At 41.3% G+C, this 25259-nt stretch overlaps 1 protein-coding gene across 1 annotated transcript in view; it reads right to left on the reverse strand.

The window, feature by feature from the left end:
• TRABD2B (TraB domain containing 2B) overlaps positions 1-25259 on the reverse strand; it is a 255932-nt gene that overhangs the window by 40565 nt on the left and 190108 nt on the right. Inside the window, exon 5 of the mRNA XM_042873535.1 lies at positions 2324-2414. Within this exon, the coding sequence (XP_042729469.1) occupies positions 2324-2414 (91 nt within the window). The remainder of the gene's footprint in view (positions 1-2323; positions 2415-25259) is intronic.

Below are 25259 nucleotides of genomic sequence, written 5' to 3' on the forward strand. Positions count from 1 at the left end.
CACTATGCCCTCTCTCAACTCAGTCCAATACTCACAAATGTCAACATATGTCAAATATGCACATCAATATTGTAAATAGGTCGGTCTGAAAGTAACGCCTCCTATATATTTCCAAGGAAAAAATGACAAAGAACCCAGTAACACTATTTGATAGAGCAAATTCTCAGCTACAGAACATTATTTTTCAACACAGTCACCACCACTAGCTATGCATTTTTGCCAGCGATGCACAAGAGCCTGCATGTCACGCTCATAAAAATTTGTATGGTTATCCAGAACACGCTTTGTCTTTCTCTCTGTTGCAACTGCAGAAATGCACCACCTACCACCTCACTGTACTAACATCCACTGTTTGGTTTTCCATAAACATTCAGCAAGCATTGATGTATGTCAATGAGTGCAGTTTTTTCCACATGGAGTGCCATATGGTGACAAAATGTAACATAATAATGGTGGGAAGGTTCAGCCTCTACTGCCATGCCACCAACATCCACCTCTGACACTGGAAGCCAAAGTAATAAAACAGGAGGTATTACTTACAGAGCAGCTCTTGTATATATGTTGACTCATTTTTCCCAGGAACTGACAACTTCAGGAAAGACCATCATGGAAAAGACATGTTGCTGCCAAAGTTGATATACACAGAGAAACCCCCACATTGCAAATTGGTCAACATTAAGTAGTGGCATTGTTTCACTTTTCCTGCCCAATCGTGTTCCATCAAGCCTGCGATGACTTACAAAGGCATATCCCAAGACCATAAAGAACAGAGACTGTTTTGGGGTCTTTCTCACACTTCTCAAAGACTTGCAAGCAGCCAATAAATTAAGAATTTTCACAGTTTTCAGCTTAAATACTTTTCATGATGATACTTTCAGTTGAATGAAAATTACAACGGAAAATACCTCCCTGAAAGGAAGGCTTTTGTCAGAAATGCAGGAACTGCGTCCCTGCAGGAACTGTAAAACTCAGCTGTTGTTATTGATTGCTTGGATTTTGTTTTGCTGTATTTTCAGACACAGGCTTTTTGATTCATTTTAGCCAAAATTTTAAGCTCCAGGCAGTTAAGGCATTTACAACTCTTCCTGTGTCACATTGACTTTTCCTCACTGTCACAAGTGCTTCTTAAACCTCCTCTGAATATTTGCTCTGCTTTGTGTTAGTTTTTTTCTTCCACTTCTTCCCATTGTTATTTAAGACCGGGCTTCTATGGCTCAACATATTCTAAGAATCATTTAGGATAAATGTTCTGTCAAAGGCACTTATACAGTTGAGCCATATTATATTCTATATAAATCATTGTGACTGTTTCACAAACAAGGCTGAATCTGACAGATTTTTCCAAGTACAAGAAACATAGCTTTTTCAGACATGATCTCCTAACCCCCCAATTAATTCCACCATCCTGAAACTCGCCTCATATTTGGACTAAGTCATGCTGGCCTCCCCAGGAACAGGACCATGCTGCTAACATTTTATCCTAATGAGGATAACAATCCTATGATGGGGAAATCTCAGCCAATTTTTATCTGCGGATTGCAGGGAAAAGGTTAACTTTGCAAGCCTAACAGTATCTCACCACCTCTTCCAGTTTTATTTTCTAAGATATTCATAACCTCAAGCAAACAAAGACATCATCTGAACTGTCAGGAAAGAGAAGTCTATGGAAAGAAGGAAATCTGTTTCAGTAGCTGAGGACAGTTTTGTGCTGTACTTCACCTTATACTAATGAAGATTGCCCAGAGCCTGGTATCAGTCTTCCTTGCCTGCTTTACACTTGATCAGATGGATGGAGACGCTTGGGGAATATTCAAACACTTTTTACCTGTACAGCTCACTATCCAGAACGTAAGATGCATCTGCTACATTCAACACAGTCCTTCAGGCAAAACTGAAATCCCACCTGAAGAAGATAGCCTGACAGAGAAAGGAATTTGGTGGCACTTCACTGTTCTGCACTGGAGAAGCAACCAAAACCCATGGAGAAAAAAAAATTATGGGGCAAACTACCAGAACAAAGACTTTTCTCGAAAACAGGAAGAAACTGCAGTGTCCTTGATCTGGTAGTATTAAGCAGCTGTGATAGGAATAATGTTCACAAGTGAAAGGAACAGCCACTGAAGCTCCCTAATTTTCCAGACTCATATTATGGATGCTTGATAGCACAGTTTTTGTCTGGAATTTGGGTGGGAATGGAAGGTGCCACATCCCCTCATCCACTTCCTTTACTAAGGCAATAATCTCGCTTCATTAGAGAAAAAAAAAGAAGAAGAAAAAAAGATAAGGAAAGAAAATGATTAATAATCTGTGGGCAGCTGCTTACTTTCCAATCGGTTGTCCAGGAGGGGTGTGCTCCACTTCAAATCCTGCTTGTCTCAGTACATCAATCACAGTGTTGTTACCCAGGAAGTGACCTAAAATACAGTTAGAAAATAGCACTGTCAATCAAACTGCTCTGCTCACTCATTTTATTTTCTTCTTTTGAACAACAGGGTTGGGACACAAGGTTACCAGAAGCTAAACTCCAGCTCTAGAAGCAGGAAAGGCACATTATGCTATTAATTGAGGTGGCAATGAGCAGGATAACAAACAGCATACAGCCTGATATGATCTTCTTCCATCTTGTTTATCTCTCCCTCTCCTCACATGACCAAGGATGCGTATAAAACAAAGCCTAGATAGATTCTTTTTTAATATTACTTTATTGTACAGGAATTTGCAAACCGCTAACATGGCAACTTTTATTATGTGCACTGACTAAAGGATCTTCTAATGTGGGTATCTGAATGATTCAGCAGTGGTGAAAAGAATACTGCTTGGGCACTGACTCATGAATTGGAACAACTTACACCCTCAGATGTGTACCCTGCCCATCATCATTTATGGGCATCTGCTTATGAAGAAGCTCTATTTATGGCTCATTGCCTAAAATGAACATGGTTCAGAAATTGCTTGATCAACCTCTCAGCTGAGTTGGGAGGGGTCAGGAGGTGACTTCATCTCTTCCCAGATGAGGAGAATTAGTTTTGTAAATCAGTGCACTTTGTTGAAAGTGTAAAGGTTGCATTCCTATTCACATAGGTAACAAAGAGCCCAATAAGTACTGCAGCACGTATGGGCCTTGAAAAAGTTTACTTAAGGGAATTCTATACACTTGAGTCTGAACCAAATCCTACTGGAGTCAATGGGAATCCTCAAAGGACTTTGGGCACAGACTCAATAAGGCGGTGTAATCCCTCCAAAGCTTTTAACTTATTGTCAGAGTTTCACGTTGTTTTCAGGATGGGTTTGAGGTATAAAGCAAGGACACAAGAACTCTACTAACAGGTTATATTTAAGACCACGTAGTACAGTAACCTGACTCCAGCTGTGGCTCACTGTAAATAGTAAATATGTAGAAATACACAAATGAAAAAGACTAGGAAATAACAGAACAGTCCTCACCCATTACATCCTTTAACTTCTATCTCTGCATGGCTGGGTGACTCATTTATAGCCAGGTCAACACGTCTCACTGCCAGCTCTGAATAGACCAGTTCTCCATGAATGCACTCAGACCTCTGCCTCCATCTACATTTTGCCCCATGACTTCTTGCAGCAGCAAGTTCCACCACGTGCCACATGTAGAAGTGCACTGCTCTGGTTTGCTTAGAGCTTGCTGTCCAGAGGGGGTACGCACACCTTAAGCACAGGATAAATATTAAATATGTATTTAATACAGAGATGCCAGTAACTAACTATCTGCCTCCAATTCAGAATCAAATGGTTTTCACAGAGAAAAAAACAAGGCAGGCAAGACATGCCTGAGTCTCTCTCTGTTCATGCAGTCATCGGAAAAAACTGGAAAGAAAATTCTTTAATACTGATCAATACCACTATATGATGACTTAATGTAACTGTGAGCAGAGTCAGCCCTAGGACATTTCACCCATGCTGTACAAAGTCACAACGAATGTAAGAGTAATTCGGTCTCCAGTATTCCTTAAGCCTGCTTCGCTCTGCTTACACTGCCAACAAGGGCGCTAATTCGCATCAGTTGTGAGAATGATGTAGTTGAACGGCTTTTAGCACAACTTGCAAGGACTGGTAAGTGCTTTTAGCCAAAAGACATTTCTTTAAATGATTAAACATACATTTGCAGAGCTCTAACGTGTTCCAGAATTCCTCCGCTTCTTTTTAAGACTACTCAAAATTTGATTTTCCCTTAGCTTACTTATAATAAAAGCCAAAGGAACAGAGAGCAGTCCCAAAAATGTTTTACACACCCTCAGGATTCAAGAAATGAGACATTTGTGAGTGATTAACTGGATTTGATCATATCCTGTTTTTTTATGTAGTGGCCAAAGCAAACAACAGCCACAGTTCTGTCACTGGCAAGTGACAGTGAGGAATCAAAACCAACGGCGTCAAGGTCAGGGACCTTTCTGTCCAAAATCCAATGCTCTCCTTTCCCTGAAGCAGTTTTAAATGGCAAGAGATTTCTTAATAGAAATAAGTTGTCCTAGATCCAGCAAATCTTTGACATCAGGACAGTACCCAAAAGAACCCGATTTTAACTGCTTTGAATCCAGGGGAAAAAAGGGAAACTATGCAATAGTTACAGTTCCTCATCCTCTAAATGGCAGGCCTACACCAACATCAGCTCCCCCAGCAAAACATGCAAATCCTTTTCAAGCCAAGCATGAGACTGAAAGTGACACCTCCTGGCCTCCTGCTCCTGCCCATTTTGTTGAGACCATGATGACACTGGGACCTGCAGCACATGACAGCAGAGGAAAACGTAGACTCTCCAGCACCTTTCCCACTCTAGCTCTGGATGCAGAAATTTCCAAAGTGCAAAGGACCGGGAATATGTGGAAGAGTAAGGTAAGCTCTGTGGAAAAAGGTGGCACCTGGGAGATCCCATGCAGTTTGGTCAAAAGAAATATGAAGTCGTTTGTCATTGTAGTTCCAAGGCTAAAAGAATTCTTGGAAGAAATGTTTTGGCTTTCTTCCTGCTGATAGGCCTATCTTGCTTTAAAATCTAGGATGACTTTCAATATGAGAAATGTCTTACATAAAACAGCTCCCTATGGTCACATACAAGTTGAGATAAGCATTGATGTTGAATATTGACAACAATATAGTACTTTTATTGGCATGCAATAAAAAAGACATTAACCTATGGATGTGAAGCACTTATGTTCAGCATGGATTTGGTCAGTAAGAAGTCCCTGCCCATATGTACAAACGCAATATGTAATAATTGCCAGATTAGTTACAACATCAGTGGATTTCATTTATATATACTCAAATTTTATGTGTACTTCATATGTGCATATGTATGAAAATGTGTGCGCTTCTACTAAAAACTTCAAAAACAATTCTCTCCCTGAACAGAAAATTTCATTCCAAAAGGTATTGAGAAGTTTTTGCATCCAGAGGTAGATCAGATAACTTTGAGGCACAGAGTAATGCTCTTGCTTCTGTGTCTCTATTCCCCTCTTCACTGTAAACCTGCTGGATAAACTATGCTTGCAGTGGTAACTAAATTCACCTTGACAGCTGTTGAAAGCTGGATCCAAGAGGTCAGAACACTGCCTGCCTTGGGAATTACATGCGAGTATGGGAATAGGAGAGAAAGCAGACAGAAAAGATTTTTCTAGATAAGAATTTGAAAGTACCTGAGTATGAAGATATACAAGAAAGCCTCTCCCAATCGTTTAATATAAAAATAAGAAAATAAAAAATAATTTCTTCAAATAAAACACAATATTGACACAACAGTCCATTACGTATTTATACTCAAGATATTTGTGATGATACGAGGCAAATACTCTGAAGTATTGGAACAAACTATCTAGTTAACTATTTGCAAGTTTTCATGCATTTACATTTAACATTTACTCTGTTACGCACTTCAGCTCACCAGGAAAGGTGTGAATGCAGTCTTCCTGTCCCCTAAGGATAAGCAAATATTCCTGAGATGGTCTTGAGGACAACCGACAAGTGACAAAGAGTTTTATTGGAGTTTGAATACAAACACAGAGGACAACTCACAGCATTTGCTGTGAGCTTCTATGTTTGATTGAGGGCAAGATTTTTGTCTCCTTTGTCTGGTGTTTTGTGTTTCTGAGACAGAATATCTATGACTGGACACACTGGATGAATACGTTACACAGCATGGTTGTTAACATTAATCAAACGTCTCCCATCCCCGTTTCTTCTTTTTATTTAAGAACTGTGCTTTGTACTACACAAAATAGATGCATGTAATGCATTTCCTTGTCTCCCCAAGGTTTCATTTTTCAATGCAAGGAAGAAAGAATAAGCCACTTTGTTACAAACAACAACAAAAGCTAAACAGGTAATAGAAAATGCAAGGTTTGCATAAAGTGTGTGCAGGTAGGCACACTCCTGAGAAAGTAGATTTTCCTCCTCTTTGAGCAGAATGTGCTGGGGTCAGGAGAAAAGTATGCTTCTCAGCCAGATCTAACAGTTGCAACTGAGCGTTTTCTAATTGACCTTTGAAACTAAAGGTCCCCTTTACCATTTGGGACATCTTGGTGACCCCATCTATAGCATAATCAAGCATAAGGTTGCATCCTTGAAAAGTTAAATGAACTTGGGTGTTCCTACACTCATAAGTACAATCTTGTTTGGATGGAAGAAGCAGGAAAAATGTTTCTAAGCAAATTCTATGTGCTTTATCTAGATCTCAAGATCTCCCACAAATTACTTTGTCTCTTCGTTTCACAATTCTTTGTTCCATGGCTTAGTGGGATAAAGGGGTACAAAGGAGCAGGAGATAATTCCCTCACAAAGGACCTCCATTGCTAGAGCCTTTGAAGTTGTGCTAAAAAAGCCTTGCTAGCCCATTAGCTGACACACAGCAGAAACCTGAACTGTTTCCATGCACACTACAAGCAGAGCTATTTTCTGCACAATTAGTCATAAAAAGGGCCAATGTAAACTGTGTCGGGAGGTCTCAATTCTTTACATTCTCCACACAGTGAATCAGACGTTATGTATAACGTTTTGTTGCCATTTAGACCTCAGGCTGCCTTGCAATCAGAAGACGGCTGTCTCTATTCCCATTCCTCTCTAAATGCTGATTTTCAAGGCCCTTGGCACCATCAGTATGTTTATGGTACCTCGACTTCACAATAATTAGTGAAGGCAGAAATGCAAATGTCAGAAGCTGCATGTTCACAACTGGGACAAATATTTATCCGTTACTCTGCTTGCTGCCTCAAAAATGATGCTATTTCTCTTATTCTGCAATGGTTTAACTGAATATTTTAGAGGTTGAGTGATGAAGGTGTCAAGTAGAGATTGTGGCAAGGAGCTGCAGCAAACAGCTCAGGGAATCGGTTTTATCTGGATTTATCCTACAGTATTTGACTCCAAACCAATGGGCTCTGGACAGTGATGTGAATTTACCAGAAGCACATGACATCCTACATCATCATTTCCTCCCACTGCAGATGTCCCATATACATGATGGGAAACCAGTTCTGAAGATAAACTCTTCAGATCTTGCTTTTCCTTCCACTCCCGAATGACAGCTGTTTCTATCCATTACGTTTAAGATTTCTTATGAATATCATTCTTTCAGAGCTAGAGGCTCTTCCACTTTTTCTCATGATGACTCAGGCTTAGACTACTACTGCTGCCAGAGGCTTCTCTCTCTTCCTAAACCACTTCGTTGAAATCTCAGTATAATGGCAAGGACTGCCTTGAATCACTATCTCCAGCACGCTTTGACATACAGCACAGAACAGAGGGCTCTGAAGCTGCTCCTGGGCCATGAGAGCACCCAAACACAACAGACAGTAGATGCTGATATAGACAACTCATGGGTGAGTTAAACGGCATCCCGCAGAAACTCAGCAGGCTCAACAACCACCAGTTTGTCTGCTGATGTTCTCCACAGAGGTCCGTCCCACAGAAAAGAGTGCCCAGCACTGAGAAAAAACTGGGAACTGTACTCTACCTTTCACACAAGCCTGTCGCCCCAGACTGTTGGCTGCTCTCTTGCTGCAGGACATGGTTTTTCACTTTGAAATTTCAGTATTATGCAAGAAACTGGGAAGGAAAGCTGGGGATGCAGGGAACGAGCCCTTTTCTTCCTGTGTTTTGGCAAGAGTACCCAAGCCCAAAGCATGACTTAAAAATACTTCTGCACAAAACCTGTTCAAAGGTCTTGTAAAGCAGGCTTTCAGCATAGCCTCCTTACATCATGCCATGGCTTCTCCAAGGCAGATGGAGAAATCATTTCCCTTGTTTGATGTTGTTATTCTCCACAGTTGCGAGGAACTGACTCACAGCCACTTTCAGACAGTCACGGGAAGCAAAGCAATAAAACATGAAAGGCCATAATGTGCAGAGCTTTGAAAGTCCAGCATTACCCCCATGGCTCTCCATTCCTTCCTTGCATGTAATCACCCCTCACCCCTGAGCACTTGCAGAACTTGCTCTGGAGAAGGGCCACACCGTAGATGGATGCAGACTGGAGTGACATGGGGCCAAAAGTTGAGGGGGTCATTCTAGACTATGTCAGGTTGTGGAGCACAGATTTATGTTGCCCTGGGGTGTCTTTGAGAACTGCAGTGCAAGACTGCACTTGAAGTATCTCTGTCCGAAAGAAGGACAGATTCACAGTCTTATCCTACTTTCTCACCATTCCTCCATGCAATCAAAACCTCTCACACCTCTTCTGTTCTACTCCTTTTGCCCTCCCGGTTGAGGGCACAAAGCTACACTGGAGGCACATAAAAGTGACACACTAGAAGCCCTCCTTTAGAACTAGCCTAGAGCATGCAGAGACCCCAGTGGGCTCAGTGGAAGACTGCACTCAATCCTCTCCCCAGACCTTACCAGTTTGGAAGCAGTGCTGTGCTGGCACAACTATTTGCTTTCAAACTCAAGCTGGTGGCCCTATGCAGTACCATCCCACATGCTTAGCCACTCAGTTCTGCACCATCTTTGCACATCTCTTCCTTGCTGAGTTGCCCTATGTATGGGACAAGGAAACCAGTAAAATATTTACATCTTTTCCTTCAACAGAAAGCTCAATTGTTTTCAAGCTTAAGCCAGCTGTTTCATTTTGGTTAAGAGAAACAATACAAGCAAAAAATGAAGTGAGGTCACCTCTCAAACACATCCTCTGGTCTCACCACAGCAACAGCTGAGAACTCACAACAGGGTTCAGTGCTGATTCAGGCATCTCAAATGATGTGACTAGTGTAAGTTGGTCAGCCTAACTGAAGAGTTCAAGCCCCTCTACTGAGCAATTCATTTCACCACCTCAAATAGAGATGGAAAGACATATGTGCTACCAACCACATCAGTTTAAACAGCTCCAAGCATCTACCAAATCTGGCATGACTGCCCACCAAGCTTAGAGGATGACCTGTTCAGCACATATTCTTAAGGAAATAACTTACAGATACAGTTCTAAAGGGCAGAGGGAGGTGGATAAGTAGCTCACAAAACCTTACTATGTCAATGCTTGAGATAGGATGATAATTCCTGACCATGCCAAGCATGCACAAATTGAAAGGAAATGTCTTTTGTGAGCAAGCAAAGACTACAGATTTGAGATGCTTACTTTTGAAAATGTAGTTATAGCATTTGCTATCATGCTGGAACAACCTACCAGGACAAGAAAACTGTAGGAGGAAAATAATGAGAACAGGACTGAAACAAAGGTTTTGCCTGTCATTTTGTCCCCACATTTTACTGAGTGAAGGCAGGCTTGCCTAGTCTGAGACGTTGTGTAGGTGATGGTTATTGACATTTTTCCTTATATAAAATGCTACTATTATACCTTATTTTTCAATTTTTAAGGTGTGTGCTCCTGAACATGCCACTCTACACAAAAGTATGATGCATGCTGTGACTAGAGATGCTCGACCTTCTGGAGTGGTGCAACAGAACACATCCCCGGCAATCTCATGTGACCCTCTGCTATAAGTGGGGCCAATACACAAAATCTTGGGAACTTAACCCATCCTCATCACTGCAGCATGAGATGAGATGAATACGTGGAAAAGCAGTATCTCTAAAAATCTTCTCAGGGTACCGAAACATCTGTCCCAACAATCCAGAACCATCTAATCACCTCTGTAAGGATGGTCTGGTATGAAATGCACTGTGTGTATTGTAAAGCGTACAATATTTTGCTGAATGTTATCAATGCTTGAAGCAGTGAAGAAATCCATAAGGAAATGCAGTCTCTCTTTTGCCAAAGTGTCTCGTTAGGGTGTTCACAGCCTAGCTAAGCTAGACAATATGCTTCCATCTAAATCAAAGTTATCAGCTCTTTTCATGTTAGCCATTGACTGGCTCCAGGAGGACAGCTGCCACGCTGAAGTCCCAACAACTGGCATCAGGCAGATTGCCTCCAAGCAAAGTGTTTCATATCCCATTGCAAATCCCCCAAGCCATCCGGAACTAGTTTGAAAGGCATAAGGACCTTCTTGCCAAAGCCAGGCAATGGTTGGGATAGAGAGGAAAATGCTTGCTTCCACACCGCTCTGCTCTGTGCTTGTACTCTTACCAAGACACCTTCAATAACTTGCAGTCTGAGCTGCTTGAGCCTTAGAAAGCTCCTCCATCAGCAAAACACATTTTTTGCATGCTGAGTGCTTCATTGAATGTCTGGAAACATTTCTGAGGCACAGCCCAGCAAGGACCCAATCTTATGGGACTTCAGCCTTTCTTAGGATGTGGCCAGTATTATGAAATGCTGCATATTCACCTTCCTCAGGCAAAGGCATCTGGCAGGTAATAAGGATGTACTTAGTAGCTTTTTGTAGGAAATTCTGGTGAGGACATTGGGAAATTACTGCAGGCTCCAGGACTTCCAGTGCTGGACTATTGAGACTGTTTAATCCCTCTTTGGACTCTTATATGCATTTGACTTTCAGAACATCCTGTGGTGACAGGTCTGCAATATAACTATGCACTAAATGGAATAGTACTTGTGTTTGCCATCTGAGCATTTCATGAGGTTCCTCCCAGTGCTTACATTTTGCACAGGTATGGCCCTAAACAAATTAAAAAAACAAGTCCATAATGTCACTCTATTGTGAGATTAAGCCACAAAGGAAAGTTAATTGGCAATGGTATCTACAGCTCTGCCCAGTAAGTGAAACAGCTTCAAAAGACTACAAGACAAGTTGTCATTTTCTCTTTAAAAATGGGCTTGAAAACTACAAACCAAAGCTCTCAACTGATAGGATATGAAACCTAGATAGTTCTTTTCTGGTTTTGACCTCACTGTCTATTATTTTACAGACTGCACTGGTTTCTTCATCTTTTCCAGGAGCCCCTTTTAGTGGTTTGTTTGTATTGTGGCAGCAACATCAAACCATGATGTCTCACCAGCTAAAAACATGGCAATAGCATAGCACAAAACTACAGTGATTCCTCAGAAAAATGCTGGCCTTCTGATGTTTATGGATATAGGTTAAACTCTGTGCTGGAGCAGAAAGTACCAGCCTCTTCCAGCTCATTTCTTGAGAAACCCCACATTGGTAAAGGGAAATAGAAACCACTGCATCACCCTGTGCAGGAGAAGAAAAAGAAAGAAAAGGGAATTTTCAATCATGTCAAACCCTGGCCTCATTAGTCAGTATTTTTTCAAATATAAAAGCTTTGTGTGAACATGATGGTTCATGTTTTTCAAAGAAAATTCCAGCTGACCACTGGATGTCACTGTTGTTGCAGAAAAACACACCAGAAAGTTCACAAATCAGGCTGTGAATAAGGCAAGTCACTTCCACCCTTTACTTGTAGTTAACCAGATTCAATGGCACTTGGAGGCTAACCTGCCAGTGCAAACGATGAGAGGCAACATGCTCCAATAGCTGAGGACTCCACCACAGATCTCACGGGCTCTCAATTTATGGGTGACTTAATAGGTGTCCCTGCCTTGCTGTGGGTGCTCCATTGGCATGTTGTGCTGACATGTGTCCTGGCTCTATGCAAAATATCCAGACCACTCTTCAGTTTGGATTCAGCCTTTTCCCTCTGCTATTTGGTGGAGAACACTGGAGCAAACATCTGCAAGTTTGCCCTTGATCCCACATTAGAAGCAATTACATATAATCTTGCTCTGAGCTTTTAGCTAGTTCTGCTGAAAAGGCAGTTTAGCACAGTGCAATGCTTTCAAGGTTCAAGCTAATATCTCAGTTGAAAACAGCTTTTTGATACATTCATCATTTGCTTGCTTTAGCCTGAGAATCTCCAAATTGCACTCAAACACACAAAAGAAACTTTTTCTAGAAATCTTCCTAAGTCTTTTAATTCAGTTAACAATATCTTTCCACCATGAGTCTCAGCAGCGTAGCAAGTGGTCATTCTAGAGGGATGCTTTGAAACTGTACACTGAGGTCCTCTCTGTGAAAGCAGGAGAAACAAGCCCAAGAAGGCCACAAAACCCTTCCAATCCAGGTCCCTAGGGTGAAAGCCACCAGGTGCAGATGTTGCTGTTGTGGCATTTCAGGAGCTCAGAACTAGGTTTTGCTTCCTATCCAAACTCAAGGCTTGCTGCTTAACAATGCCTGATCTAATGCATGACAGCAAACGCACAAAACAAAGTAGATCAAAACAACATAGCCCTGCACCTAAGGAGAGAATAATGAAGGCAGAAACACACATTAATTAATACTTAATTAGTTAATGCTTAATACAATGTCTGAAGACCCTGAAATACAAGTATTGTGGGAAGAATCTACAATATCTCCATCTGGAAATCCATCTCTTTTGAAGTGCAAAGCATGCTTAAGGAATAAGGGAAAATTGGGCTTAAAAGTACCTATTTTCATCCATCTAAATGTCATAAATCAGTATTACCTCTGCCTAGAGAATGATGGATCAGATCAACTTTGACTCTGAGGAATGTTGGTATACATTAGGAAAAGCATCTCTGTAGTGCATTTCCACAATAATATTTTTAAAGCATTAGAAGATTCTTTTTTCTTCTTTCTTCAAAAAAGAAAATAGAAGAAAGGAATGAAATGTAATGGAAAGGAAAGACAGTCCTTTGACTAAAATTCCTGTGGCAGAAAGACTGGAGGTTCCTAGACAGCCATGACAAAGACTCAAGTAGTAGAGTTGAGACCAACTCTGTAGTGGGAAAAGAGCATGAACAGTCCTACAGTATTTAGAGGTTCCCTCTCAGCTGGCAACATGCTGTATGAATGCAAACCACGTCACTCACAAGCTCATATGACACCTGTCTTGGATACTGCCTATTGCAACTTGACAGTGATGAGCCTCCTGTTGTAAGCTGTGCTGCACAGGCAAAGTCATATCAACCCTCCTCATGCACAAAGGATACCTTGCTCACAGATGTTAAATTTTCCATGATCAAAAATCATGTAAAGTCGTACCCCTGAAGCATTCATTTGTACATGCTACGCCTGTGAAGTATTTCTTTATATCACAAATATATTCCTAATTAGACCATCAAGTGTGTATCTACATTTTATGCATAACTATTTGTCTTAGTGAATTCCACCCACACCAATCTATTTTCAGCCACATGGTCAAACATCCCAACTAATTTCAGTGCAGTTTTTTTCTTCCTATATAAATACATAAATGCACAGATGTTCTATACACAATTTGAGCAACCAGAGATTTCAATCACTACTCCACTGCTCTGGCTTTACTGCTATAAACACACACCAGTGCTTTTCACTGCTATCTCCCGCTGTCAGGCTGTGCACATGGAGGAAGAGGACCAACAATGAAAATAAGCACATTTTATCTGAATATCTCTTAAATTTTTGTCCAGTGGGTAGACGTCCGGTGATACCACAAGGAGGGAGATTCAGTGGGCCTGTAATTCTTCCAGGATGCACAACCATGTTTAGAAGTTGAGTTATTATGGAAGATTAGAAACCTCTAAATACACACTACAGATTTTGAAAAATACTGTGGTTACATGGGCTCAAGCATGCTCGAGAAGTATGTTAAAATCCAAGCAAACAACCTATTCCTTTGCCTCTGTTCCATTAACACAAAAGTGCATGTGCACACACATCACCAAGCTTGCATTCCAATTTATAGCCCTGTTATTCATAGCATTCATTAAAGAATAACAGCCCCGTTTGAATATCACAAGGCAAAATTGCTCACACATGTGGACCAAACAGACACACTAAGGCTGTACCCTTATGTTTTCTGAGTGACAAGCTTAATAAGATTACGTTTGATCTTTCTCTTAATAAAGCTGGATGACATTCAAGCAAGGCCTGGATTTTGTTTTAATGGTACGTTGAGGGAACTCAGAGTTTGGCAAAGCTGGAGGCCCGAACCGTGGAACAAACCTTGGCACTGCCAACATTCCTTTATGATCCCAACCTCCCAGACTTCACATAATGAATATTTATATCTATATAGACACACATGCTCATATATTAAATACCCATCATTAGCCGGTCAAGGTCAGTGCTCTGGATAATAGGGCTGCATGTAATACTGAGAATGATGGATTTTTTTCTTTTATTATGCATCTCACAAATTAAGCAGACCTCAGTTTAAAGAGTTTGCGATATGATGGAATGCTCTTAAACCACACATTCCAAAAAGGAGGAGAACAACTCCAAGAAGTAACTGAAGTAAAAGAGAAGTGTCATCACCTTACTGTTTAAAACTGAACACAGAAGAATATGGAGAATCCTGCTTAGTTTTAATAACACCAGCAGCCTGATCTGACTTCAGGGGAAGCAGTCATTTGCTTGAGATAAGTCAGGGCTTGAGTGTTTTGTAACACGATGGGTTAAAAGCTAAATAGCGTTAGCTGAGTCACACTGATTTAAACCGTCATTAGAACTGGCACAAAGATTACAAGAGGCAGAACATAAAAATCACTTAGAAGAAGAACAGGGAAGATAACACTCAGTTTTTCTTTTGGAAAAAAATTAACGATCCCCTGCTCAATTAAAGTGTCACTTCTGGAAAAGTTCTCTAAGGGATAAACCCATCTCTCCTTTGACTCATCAGTGGTGAATGTTACACAAGGGCAGCTCCAAAATTAATGCCTGCCATTCTACTACATTGGTCCTTGCCATCAGAAGTGGATATTGGTGGTATGACAGTTTTATCTGTTGTAGCTTGCATGGAATTAAATAGGAGGAATTACTTTCAGAGCATCTTGCCCAGTAAGTGTACAGCTCTGTCCCTGCATGTGCCTGCATAAATGTGCCAATCCTACAGTAAGTGAATGTGACTCAGACATCCACAGAGAGTTCGTGATGGAGTTGAGAACTGTATGAACACGGAGAAGGGAATGTTTAGACTGTGTAATTTATCCACCAAAAAATTCATTTTGAGGTTAAACAAAACTGTTCACAAATTATATTTGATGAAGAATTTAAGAGTACTGAAATAGTGTCTTTTGCTGTTTCCAAAAACATGGTCTTGTTTCAAAGCATTCAGAAATAATTTAATGAAATGTAATATATGCAGATTTCTTTACAAAAAGAGCATAAGCATGGACATTAAATTAAACAAATAAACACTTTGCACAACCTGAATTTTCTTCCAAGCTTTTGTTTTGGTGAGAAAAATACATTGTTGTTCAGTACTGACTTCATATAACTTTTCCTTCAATTATCTGGTTTGGCCAACAAACAACAAGTTATTTCCACTGCTCTAGATTAAGCCCAGATCTTTTAAGGCAAATGAATTTCCAACTCTTAGCCTCTCTCTTCCTCAATAACTATGTGGGCATTACTGCAAATCCCATGTATGGCGATGGGATCTACTGTGGCTATTAAGACCATAGCCATGGACAAGTGGTTCACATTAAGGCCAAGTCAGTGGCTGACCAGAGAAGAGCACCAGGATGGTGTTCAGTAGAGACAAAAATTTCCATCCCATCCTCTTCTTTCCGTAAGAAGACTCCCATTGTATTCAACTCAAGCCATTCAAATTAACTTCTGAAGCTGCATACCTGCCCAAACTAGCTCTTTATTCTTGGTTATGACACCTGAAGTTACATCATCTAATCTAATCAGAAGTCCTCTGAAATCAATAGAAAAGTGCCTAGAAGGCACCTCCTTTACTCTCCAGACTTCCAGCTCATTTAAAGATGACAGAACTCCAGAGCACTGAGCACATGAATTTAGAGGTGAGCAGAATATGCACAGGAGACTCCTGCTTAAACAAGGATCTGTGTTATTAAGTACTAAGAGAATGCCCACTCTTGCAGGAATTCAGCTGACCACGTAGTCTCTCTCTTCTGCAATTATCTGTTCTCTTCTGCAATTATCATCCCTTCACTGGATGAAATTCAGATCATCCTTGACTGAAATAAGAAATTTGCTGCTTGCCCTAGTGGCGATTTTGCATCCAAACCCTGTGATATTTTTCATCCCACTGAGCTCCACCTATAAAGCTCTCACACTATATCTTGGCTGACTATTCTGGGCTATTATACAAGCCCTTTGGCACTGGCCTGCCCCAGATTTCTCCTAACCTCTACACTTTTTCTCACAGCCAAGTTTCTGCAGGAAACAAAACACTTTTCATTGAGGCCAATTAGCTCAAAAACGTCAAAAGAAAAAAAAATAAAATCAAAAGGCTTTGGGTCAGTGACAAGAGCAATAAAGAGGCCAAGAAAACGAAAGAGGCTTGTTCTGAAAATGTTTTTTACTATGTCAGTGCCAATTCCCAATGGAGTGAAACAAGAAAAACATTCCTAGAGAGATTCAAGATCTGTCACAAATTCCCAAGGCGCATTAAGAAGTCTCACTTTCCCTTCCGTCTCTCATTCCTTTCTGAGGTACATCATGGGGCTCCAGAAAGAGGATGATAAGTCAATAAATCTTTACAGCTGTCCCAGACATTCAAAGTAGCAACGAACCAACAGTTGGGAAACCTACACTTACTGAAATGCTCTGAAGTTTCTCTCATGTTTGAAAAAACTGGAATCGAAACTTGATCTGAAAATATTTTTGTTGTGGTTGAGATGGTAGGACTGCTTCTCTCGAGAACCAGTCACTTGGTTTCCTCACCAACAGAAAGGAAAGAAACTGGTCTGCGCCCCTACAACTCCATCTTTAAAAAGAAACACAATCTGCTTTCCTCCTAGAAGGACATAATTACATGTCTGTATAATGATAAAATTACTAAGCTTTGGAATGAACTTCAAGATACTGCAACCACTGCCTTTCCCACCACTGCCACAATGCTCATTATCACCTCTACCTCCAAGATGAGAAACCCCATCAGAGCAGCAGACGCCTCTTTTCCATGCTTATAGATATCAAACCTGCAGACTGGTCTGTATTAGAACCAAAGCTCACTTTACAAATTGTTTGAAGTATTAATTCAATGGATTACTAAGTATCAGTCTTAGAGGGCCCACAGCTGCTATCAGGAAAAAAATATCACAGTATTCCAGCCAATCTTTATTTAATGATGGACTTTGCACTTCCTGATCTCTTCAGAAAGTAAATGTCACATGGCATCATAACATATCAAGCAAGGAATAGTCAGGCTCCTAGCAAATAATTCAAAATGACATTTTTTAGGTTTGTTTTTATGATGCTCTTTGTAGGACAGTGCCGCAAGTCGATCTTGAGTATTTCACCCTGAGAACAAAATATTCCTCTTGACATCTAGCTCTGTATTCACGGGTTCATTTTTTTCTAATGATTAATTTTGAGTTCATGCAGAGTGTGTTCAAGATTACGTGGATTCATATTCAGTTGACCATATCTGAGAGGATTATGTTAGTGTGCCCTAGTTTATGGTCCTTGCAACATGATCCCTCTCATCTCTCATTCTCTCTTGACACTATTATTCTAACTAGTACTAGGAACTCATAGCAACAGCACAACAGCAGAAAACAGCTATTTCTCTCTACAAAATCAGCTCTCATTCAGTGCCTTACCCTCACTCTGTTCTCATTGCTAACAGGCAAAAAGAACCAATTAAAACATTCCTGTTTGAGGGAATTAGCCCTTTAGACTAAATTCATCAGTTTATCAAACATTCTTATAACTCTTGGTTTTCCAGCACATATTATTGCTGTTAATAGAAATACCAACCCAAATAACACATAGTTGAAACAACCTAATGGAAGCTGAACACCCACTTCTCTTACCCACTTTACCTATACTGGAAGATGTTTCCATCTGTACATGAGACCAGTGCTGGCAGAACAGTGCTGATCCTGGCACAAAGCAGGCAGATGTGCCATCTAACAGTTCTGGCTATATCTGATCATGTTTCCTATCACAGTATCATTGTCTTGAGCCATCTGCCAGGTGGCTTGAACTGCACATGAGGAGCTTTCAATCAAGAACACTTTGTAAGCAATTAACAGCTTTAAGTATTAATAAGGAATGTAAATTATACATGGCAATAAAATTTCACATGCAACCCAAAGATCTCAAAGCAGTTTAAGAAGAGGAATTAGGGGTTTGATACCGTAACCCCAACTCAACAAGTGAGAGGTAATTAGAAAGCCATCCCACTAAACAAGCAGGGCTGCTCAAAGACGACTGTTTAATGTGTAGCTGCACAATTTTTATTTATTTTTTAAATTATGATTTATTCTGTGGTTGTTTCTCAAAGCCACAACCCAACCATATCTCCTGGTACTGTACTAAAATAAATGAAACACCGAATGTTCCTATTCCAGAACTCCCTGCCACTGGTCAGAAACACACTTACTTTGGAACCAACAAATAAACGTTTTTCCAGGTCTAGAAGCAGCCTACAATATTTGTGCTTTGTTATGAGGCCTAAATTCACAGGAGTCAATTGCTGAAACAACTTTTCTGTGGCATACGACATGGCCTGAACCAACATGCAAAGCAACAGCCTCGTGAGAAAGAAGATGTGAACTGCAGTTTTGGAAGTAAAATCCCTATAGTACTGTACAACATTAAGCTACAGCTCTTCCGTATCACTACTGCTATGTCTAGAGTTGGGTGGGTTTTCCTGTGGTATTATCATCCCTTCTATCCCATGCCACTGCAATTGCATGCAGACAGCAGAGGTTATGTACACCGCATTATTTCAACAGAGCGCCTTTCACAACCCCTTGGCAATTTTCTACATAGTGTCAAATGCACTGGGCTGGGTAGAATGTTATTTTTCTTTGACTGATGCTGTCAACACTTTATCTGAAGTCTACCTCTGAGTGGAAGAGCTCAGTGAGAGTGTTTGCATTGCACTTGTGCGTTACGCTACACCCATGCTTGGGCACCCTCTGCCCCATCACTCACCGATCCCACTTTCTGATCACTTGACTGCCATTTGGATGAAGCCCAACTCCAGTCCTCTTCTGAATGCAGTCAAAGCACAGTCAAAGAAGGAGAGATAGTTGAAAACGGAGCTGAAGGAACTGAGATTCAACAAGTCGTGCTCTTTGTTTGTTGAAAACAGTTTTCCTGTAAATATGACAGCTAAAGAAAAGACCAGGTCCTATAGTTTTGTCACTCAGTGCGAGGAAATGCAACGTGCTCACAAAAGCAATATAATGCTCTTGAAGACAGATCATCTTCCAGTAACTAAAACTTGAAACACACTTTCTGTATCAAAAGACCATGCATGCTGTACTACTATGCAGTAGCAACCTAGTTTCCTTTCCATTATATTTCTCTCTAAATATTATTATTGCAGTTGATACATTCAGGGAATCTTTGAGCTGATCACAGGAAAAAATGAAACAGCATACCTTAACTGACTCGTTGACAGCCTAGGAATATAAGAAATAAACACACAGGGCATTCAGAATTGCAGGGGGAATGCATCCCATCTAATTTTCCAGAAAACAGTTTGGCTATGAAAGCGGTGCGAGGGAGTCTCTCTGCAGAATATGCTACCAAATCATTGGTCACCACAGCCTGTGTCTCAGGCTCCTGAGTCACCACAAAGGAGAGGACCTCATCATCCACTCATAGCATAAGGGGGAATGACCTGCACCAATTCACAAGACAGAGAATTTCTCCTGAGCTGCCAGCAGCTCCCCCCTGGCCACTGGCTTGCTCTGCTGTGGCAAAGTTCTTGACTTGTGTCATCCAACACCAATTAATGAATGGTGTTAAAGACAGAATCATAGAGTGGCCTGGGTTGAAAGGGACCTCAAGGATCGTGAAGACTACTCACCAAGTCGTGGCACTTGGGCTGCCTGCAGCCCACAGGACTAAGATATGACTGCCACAACAGGAATCTGTTTTGCTTTCAATGTCAAGCTCCTTTTCCATAACACTGTTCTGCTGTATTCAGCAAGCAGTACCTTGATCCTGAATAATCACTATTAATGATTCCACATTTGCACAAGTGCAGACATATTACGCACAGATACATGGGTATGTGTGTATTTTCCTGTAGAGGAAATATGATATTTATGCTTTATAAGATGAACAAGGAGAACAGAAAACCAAAAATTCTGGGCTATCACCCAAACCACACAGCTTTGAAATCAGCGGTGTATTAGAAAAAAAGAAAAAAGAAAAAACACAAAATCACTCACACAACAACAAAAAAAACCTATGCTTCCTTCCAATAAAAGCGTCTAAGTTTTCCAAGTCTGTTTATGACTGATGACTACCCACAAGAGAATAAAAGCTGTGCTGGATGAGTCTGGACCAGCATACAACATCAAAAGCCTCTGCTTCCCGAACCAGGGAACAATACCATCAGTGTCTGTGCACAGAGGCAGACCTGTTGTTGCAGAACTTTCTCCCCAAACTGTTGTATCTGCTTTTAATTTCCAATGAATCAGGGAACGCATCTGTGTGCTACCACCCTTCCAGGTCAATCCTCTTTTTTATTCACAGAACTCATGTCTCTCTTCCTAACACCTGCTCAATGCTCCCTCTGAAATACTGTTCCGATGTGTTCAAGTACTCAGAAGTATTCAAATTCAGCCATTTTCTCTGGACAAGGTTCTCTTTAGCTCTGCCTTTAATTAAATTGTATTAGGTGGTATAGAAGCAGGTGAACGAATACAACACAGTCACTAAGGCAACTCTGACTCTGTTATGGAAAGCTGGACCCACAATGATCTCCAGATGCTGGAGGTAGCTGAAGAACATGATAAATACAGATCTGCACAGCATCAATGGTAAGATTATAGAATTGTAACTCTAATATCTCTCCAGCTAACCTACTCTTATCGGTAATACCTGACCCTAAGAGTCTCTACCAGCATTAGCATCATCTCTCTGCAAAGCTCAATTTCTGCCTACTGTAATGGACACTTGCCTCAGTATCAGATTGATCTTTCTGTACCTTCAGTCTCGAGCCAAGGAATTACTTATGTGAATCCCTCCTAAGTGACAGATCCACAAGGCATTAGGAATGGACCTAAATTGCAAAATGCCATCACTTCCCACTTTCAGACTTCAAGCACAAACCCAAGGGTGAGGCTTGGAGCAAGCCTGACATCTCACAGGAGCTGTGGAAGAACATAATCTCCTCATCACATTCTGCTACTGTTTGTAGACTTTACAATAAAGCCATCACGGTTGTTTTTCCTTTATGGAAAACCAGGCAGAGACAAACTCCTAACAGCTTGTTCTTCCACCTGTGCTTGATTTACAACCTTATTTTAAATACTTAATCTAGGATGTGAGGCTGGATCTGCAGTGAAGAAATTAACTGCAATTTCACCTATCACTCATCATTGCAGTGATTCCCTGAGATGTGCAGCCTCCAGGTAGGAGTGTGGCCCCACTGCAGGCCAGGGGAAGGGATCTCCACAGAAGCAATCAGTTAACTGCTTAGCTTCCCATTGACCTGTTCAACGCAGTCTCCAAGCAACCATATGGCATTTTTACAGCAGTATGATCACAGAGCCATAGAACGGCTAGGTTGGAAGGGAGCCCACCCAGTTCCAACCCACTGCCATGGGCAGGGTTCCCCCCCCCTACCAGCTCAGGCTGCCCAACGCCCACCCAACCTGGCCTGGACACCTCCAGAGATGGGGCACCCACAGATCTCTGGGTAGCTGTGCTGTGGGTGCCTCACAACATCTGAGTAAAGAATTTTTTCTTAACATCTAACCTAAATTTCCCCTCTTCTAGTTCAAGACAATTCCCCTTTGTCCTATCACTGTCAGATCATACAAATAGTTGCTCTCAAAGATGAAACCTAAAAGTATAAAGAAGCTAAAAACCTGTCCCAGGACAAACAGGATTAGGAAGATAAGTCTCCCAAGACCAATGGTCTTTGCACAACGGAGCAGAACAGTCGACTGAAGCACAGGCCAATAACATCATATATGTACGACCATGTCTCTAGTTATACTGAGGCCTTTCATCTATGAAGACTTCATAGTCTTGTTGTCCTGTGTTTAACCTTGTGTTAAGTAGATTATTTATGACCATACCAGTTCTCAAAAAGAAAGGGAAAAGCTGAAGTACTATAATTGAAATTAAGTTTGGCAAGACATCCTGATCTCTCTGCACAATAACAATATGGCAAAGCCTAAAACTGTTTCCCAGGATGTAGTATATCTGACATGAATGCCTGCCAGGCAAAACCTTGTCTCGTTTAATTAGTTCTCAAATTTTCACCATCCAGCTTTCTCAGTGAGGTCTAGACCACAGTTCCTGCTGTCCATGCACCACAGGGAGCGAGACTCCAAGTCCAAGGCCGCTGCTGGTGTCCTGGTTGTGAAAACGTCTGATGGAAGCTCATCTCATTAAACACTTGAAAGATGGATGCTCTGGCACTGGAGCAGCTCAGAGCTCTCAGCTGGAGGTTCTGCTGGCCTCCGACTCTGTCTTTGTAATATTTTAGGTTTTGCCTGCTGGAAAACGACTTGTAAAAATGCTCTTGAGCGCCAGTGTTTGGAACCAGATCTGCTTCTAGTGTTCCCAAATTCTGGGATGCTCAGAGCTGATGTGCTGACTCAGATCACTTGAGGCAAGGAAGTTAGTGAATAGTCCAATCCAGTGGTAATGAGATCTAGTGGAACTAGACCACTGTATGATTTATCCCGCATTTTGTAATCAGCATAGAGTGTTAATGCTATCCATTTGCTCCCAAACCTCTGCTTGGAAAAGAGCAAAGCTAGTCAAAGCAAATACCTCTCACCCTTACAGTGTCAGCTTCTTTTCTTTGCGAAAGAAATGGTTCCAGATATCTGCAGAGGTGCCTGGCAGTTCAGCTGAATCCTCTAAATTAACATCTTAATTCCCATCAATTATTAGTCAGCTCAGCTTCAGCGTCTCCAGCAGGGAACCGTGCAGCTTTTTATAGATAGCAACAAACCAACTGTTGAGATAAAAGCTGTGAAACACTGACATTTTATGAAAAATTCGTTATTCTCAAACTATTGTGAATATTCAGTGATGGATGGTAAGCAACAGGACTTGGTGGGTAACTCAGTTTCCCAAGGATCACACACCCCTTCACTTTCCTTCTCCACACTGGAGTGTTTTCACCAATAATTCCTGGCAAATATTACTATCTCTCAAGCTCTGCGTTCTCCACTAAATAGCTTTTTCAGGACCTGCTTAAAACCTAGAGAGAATACACTACGGAATAGGAAGGCTCATGGCTGTGGCAATTGGGAAGCCTTACGGCACACAGCAAAACAGCAGGAACTGTAAGGGAGCATCATGGCTTGCCACATACATAGAAGGAGCTGGAATGCCCTTTCAAGGCTATACTTGTGGATCAGGGGGTTTGGTTACTCTGCTTTGTTTCCCGCAATTCAACCAGAAGAAGAGCTCCTCAAAAGACATCATCTTCCTCTGCAGTTTTCATAGGAAGGCAAAGTTAACACTGAACAACAATGCCCCTTGCTATTAAACAGGCTTATCTCCTCCATTAAATCAAAGATCCGTTGCTTCCGAGGAGAACTATCTTATTTCCTTAATTGAACCCTACATGCCACACCCCAGTTTTTGAAACACAAGCCTTTAATTTTTCCCCACGCTGCTCATGATCAAGTTGATGCCCTTCCTTGCTCCTGCCTGTATTGCTGCATGTTTTCCTTGACTTTATTTACTTTTTCATTTTTAAACCTATGTCCCACACTTCCATAGCAAAAAAATGACTGCTAAAAAATCCATTAACGTGGTTTGGCCACAGTCCAAAATTTCAGCTACCAAGAATGTTAAATCCTCCATCTGTTTGCTAGTTAGATAATGTTACCTTTGAGCTTTCCTTTGGCTGCTAAAGACACTTTATCTGCCTTAAATGTTGCAGAAAATTACACTTTAGGTCAAAACCTGTGTGCCATTAAATAAGAGGGGGAGGGAAAGGTTCTTGCTATAAATTTCTACCTTTAGTCCCTCCTAGTTTTTGGTACATTTAGGCACTAAGAAGTTCAGAGTTGAGCATAATTATATTAATGATGTGGATAATTGATGATGAATGATAGATACGCTGAACTAGACTCTAATCCACCCTTAAATATTTGTTCAACTTTTTAAAAATCAAGGGAATACCCTAAAGGGAAGGAAGCTCTTTCACACAGGAGAAACTAAGCAGTTTCAGTGTGCTTGAGCGAACATTTGGCTAAAACATTACTCACTGCCTCAGCTGGGAAATCAGATTGGGCAGCAAGACCCAATGCATTCTTTAGTGCCAAGTCCAATTTGCAACACAGAATCATAGAATCATTTGAGTTGAGACTCTTAATGGTCACCACTTCCAACTCCCCTGCAATGAACAGGGACATCTGCAGCTCCATCAGGTTGCTCAAAGCCTGACCATCAGATTTGTCCAGGGAGAGGTGACAACTACACTTAATGACGTGACTCCATAGAGGGCAGGCAGGAGGCAACCTTGCAGTCCTGCCTCCACTATTTATCTGCTCTTAACCTCTTGTTAAAGTGCACGGGGTGCCTGATTCCCAATCTCCTTCACAGGGAAATGATCAGAGATGGAGGCTACAAAACTGATGCTCATGGGAGTTTCCTTGACAGCTTTATCTGCAAGCTCTTTACAGCTGAGATTTCACCTGACAGTACAGGTTACTCTGAAGTCACAACGTAACTCTGTAGCCATCTATGACCCACTCAGCACAGCCAACACAACAGGTGCTTTCCAGATGAGCGCTGGAGATGAAAAGCCACAGCTGCTCAAGCTTCCTCCTCTGCTCCCTAAGGACCGTGCAGCCCCCACTGAGAACAGCTAACAAGGAATCAGCTAAGCATAACTTCATGGGATGCTGACAGCTACTTATCAGGAAGGATTAAAACAAGGCCCAAAGCCCACGGAAATTCTAGCGATAGATATAATAGCACAAACTCACATCCTTCTACTTAGGGCTGTTATACACTCAC

This window comes from Lagopus leucura, unplaced genomic scaffold, assembly GCF_019238085.1.
Source record: "Lagopus leucura isolate 7727_CA_CO unplaced genomic scaffold, USGS_WTPT01 Super-Scaffold_100009, whole genome shotgun sequence".
NCBI lineage: Eukaryota > Metazoa > Chordata > Aves > Galliformes > Phasianidae > Lagopus > Lagopus leucura.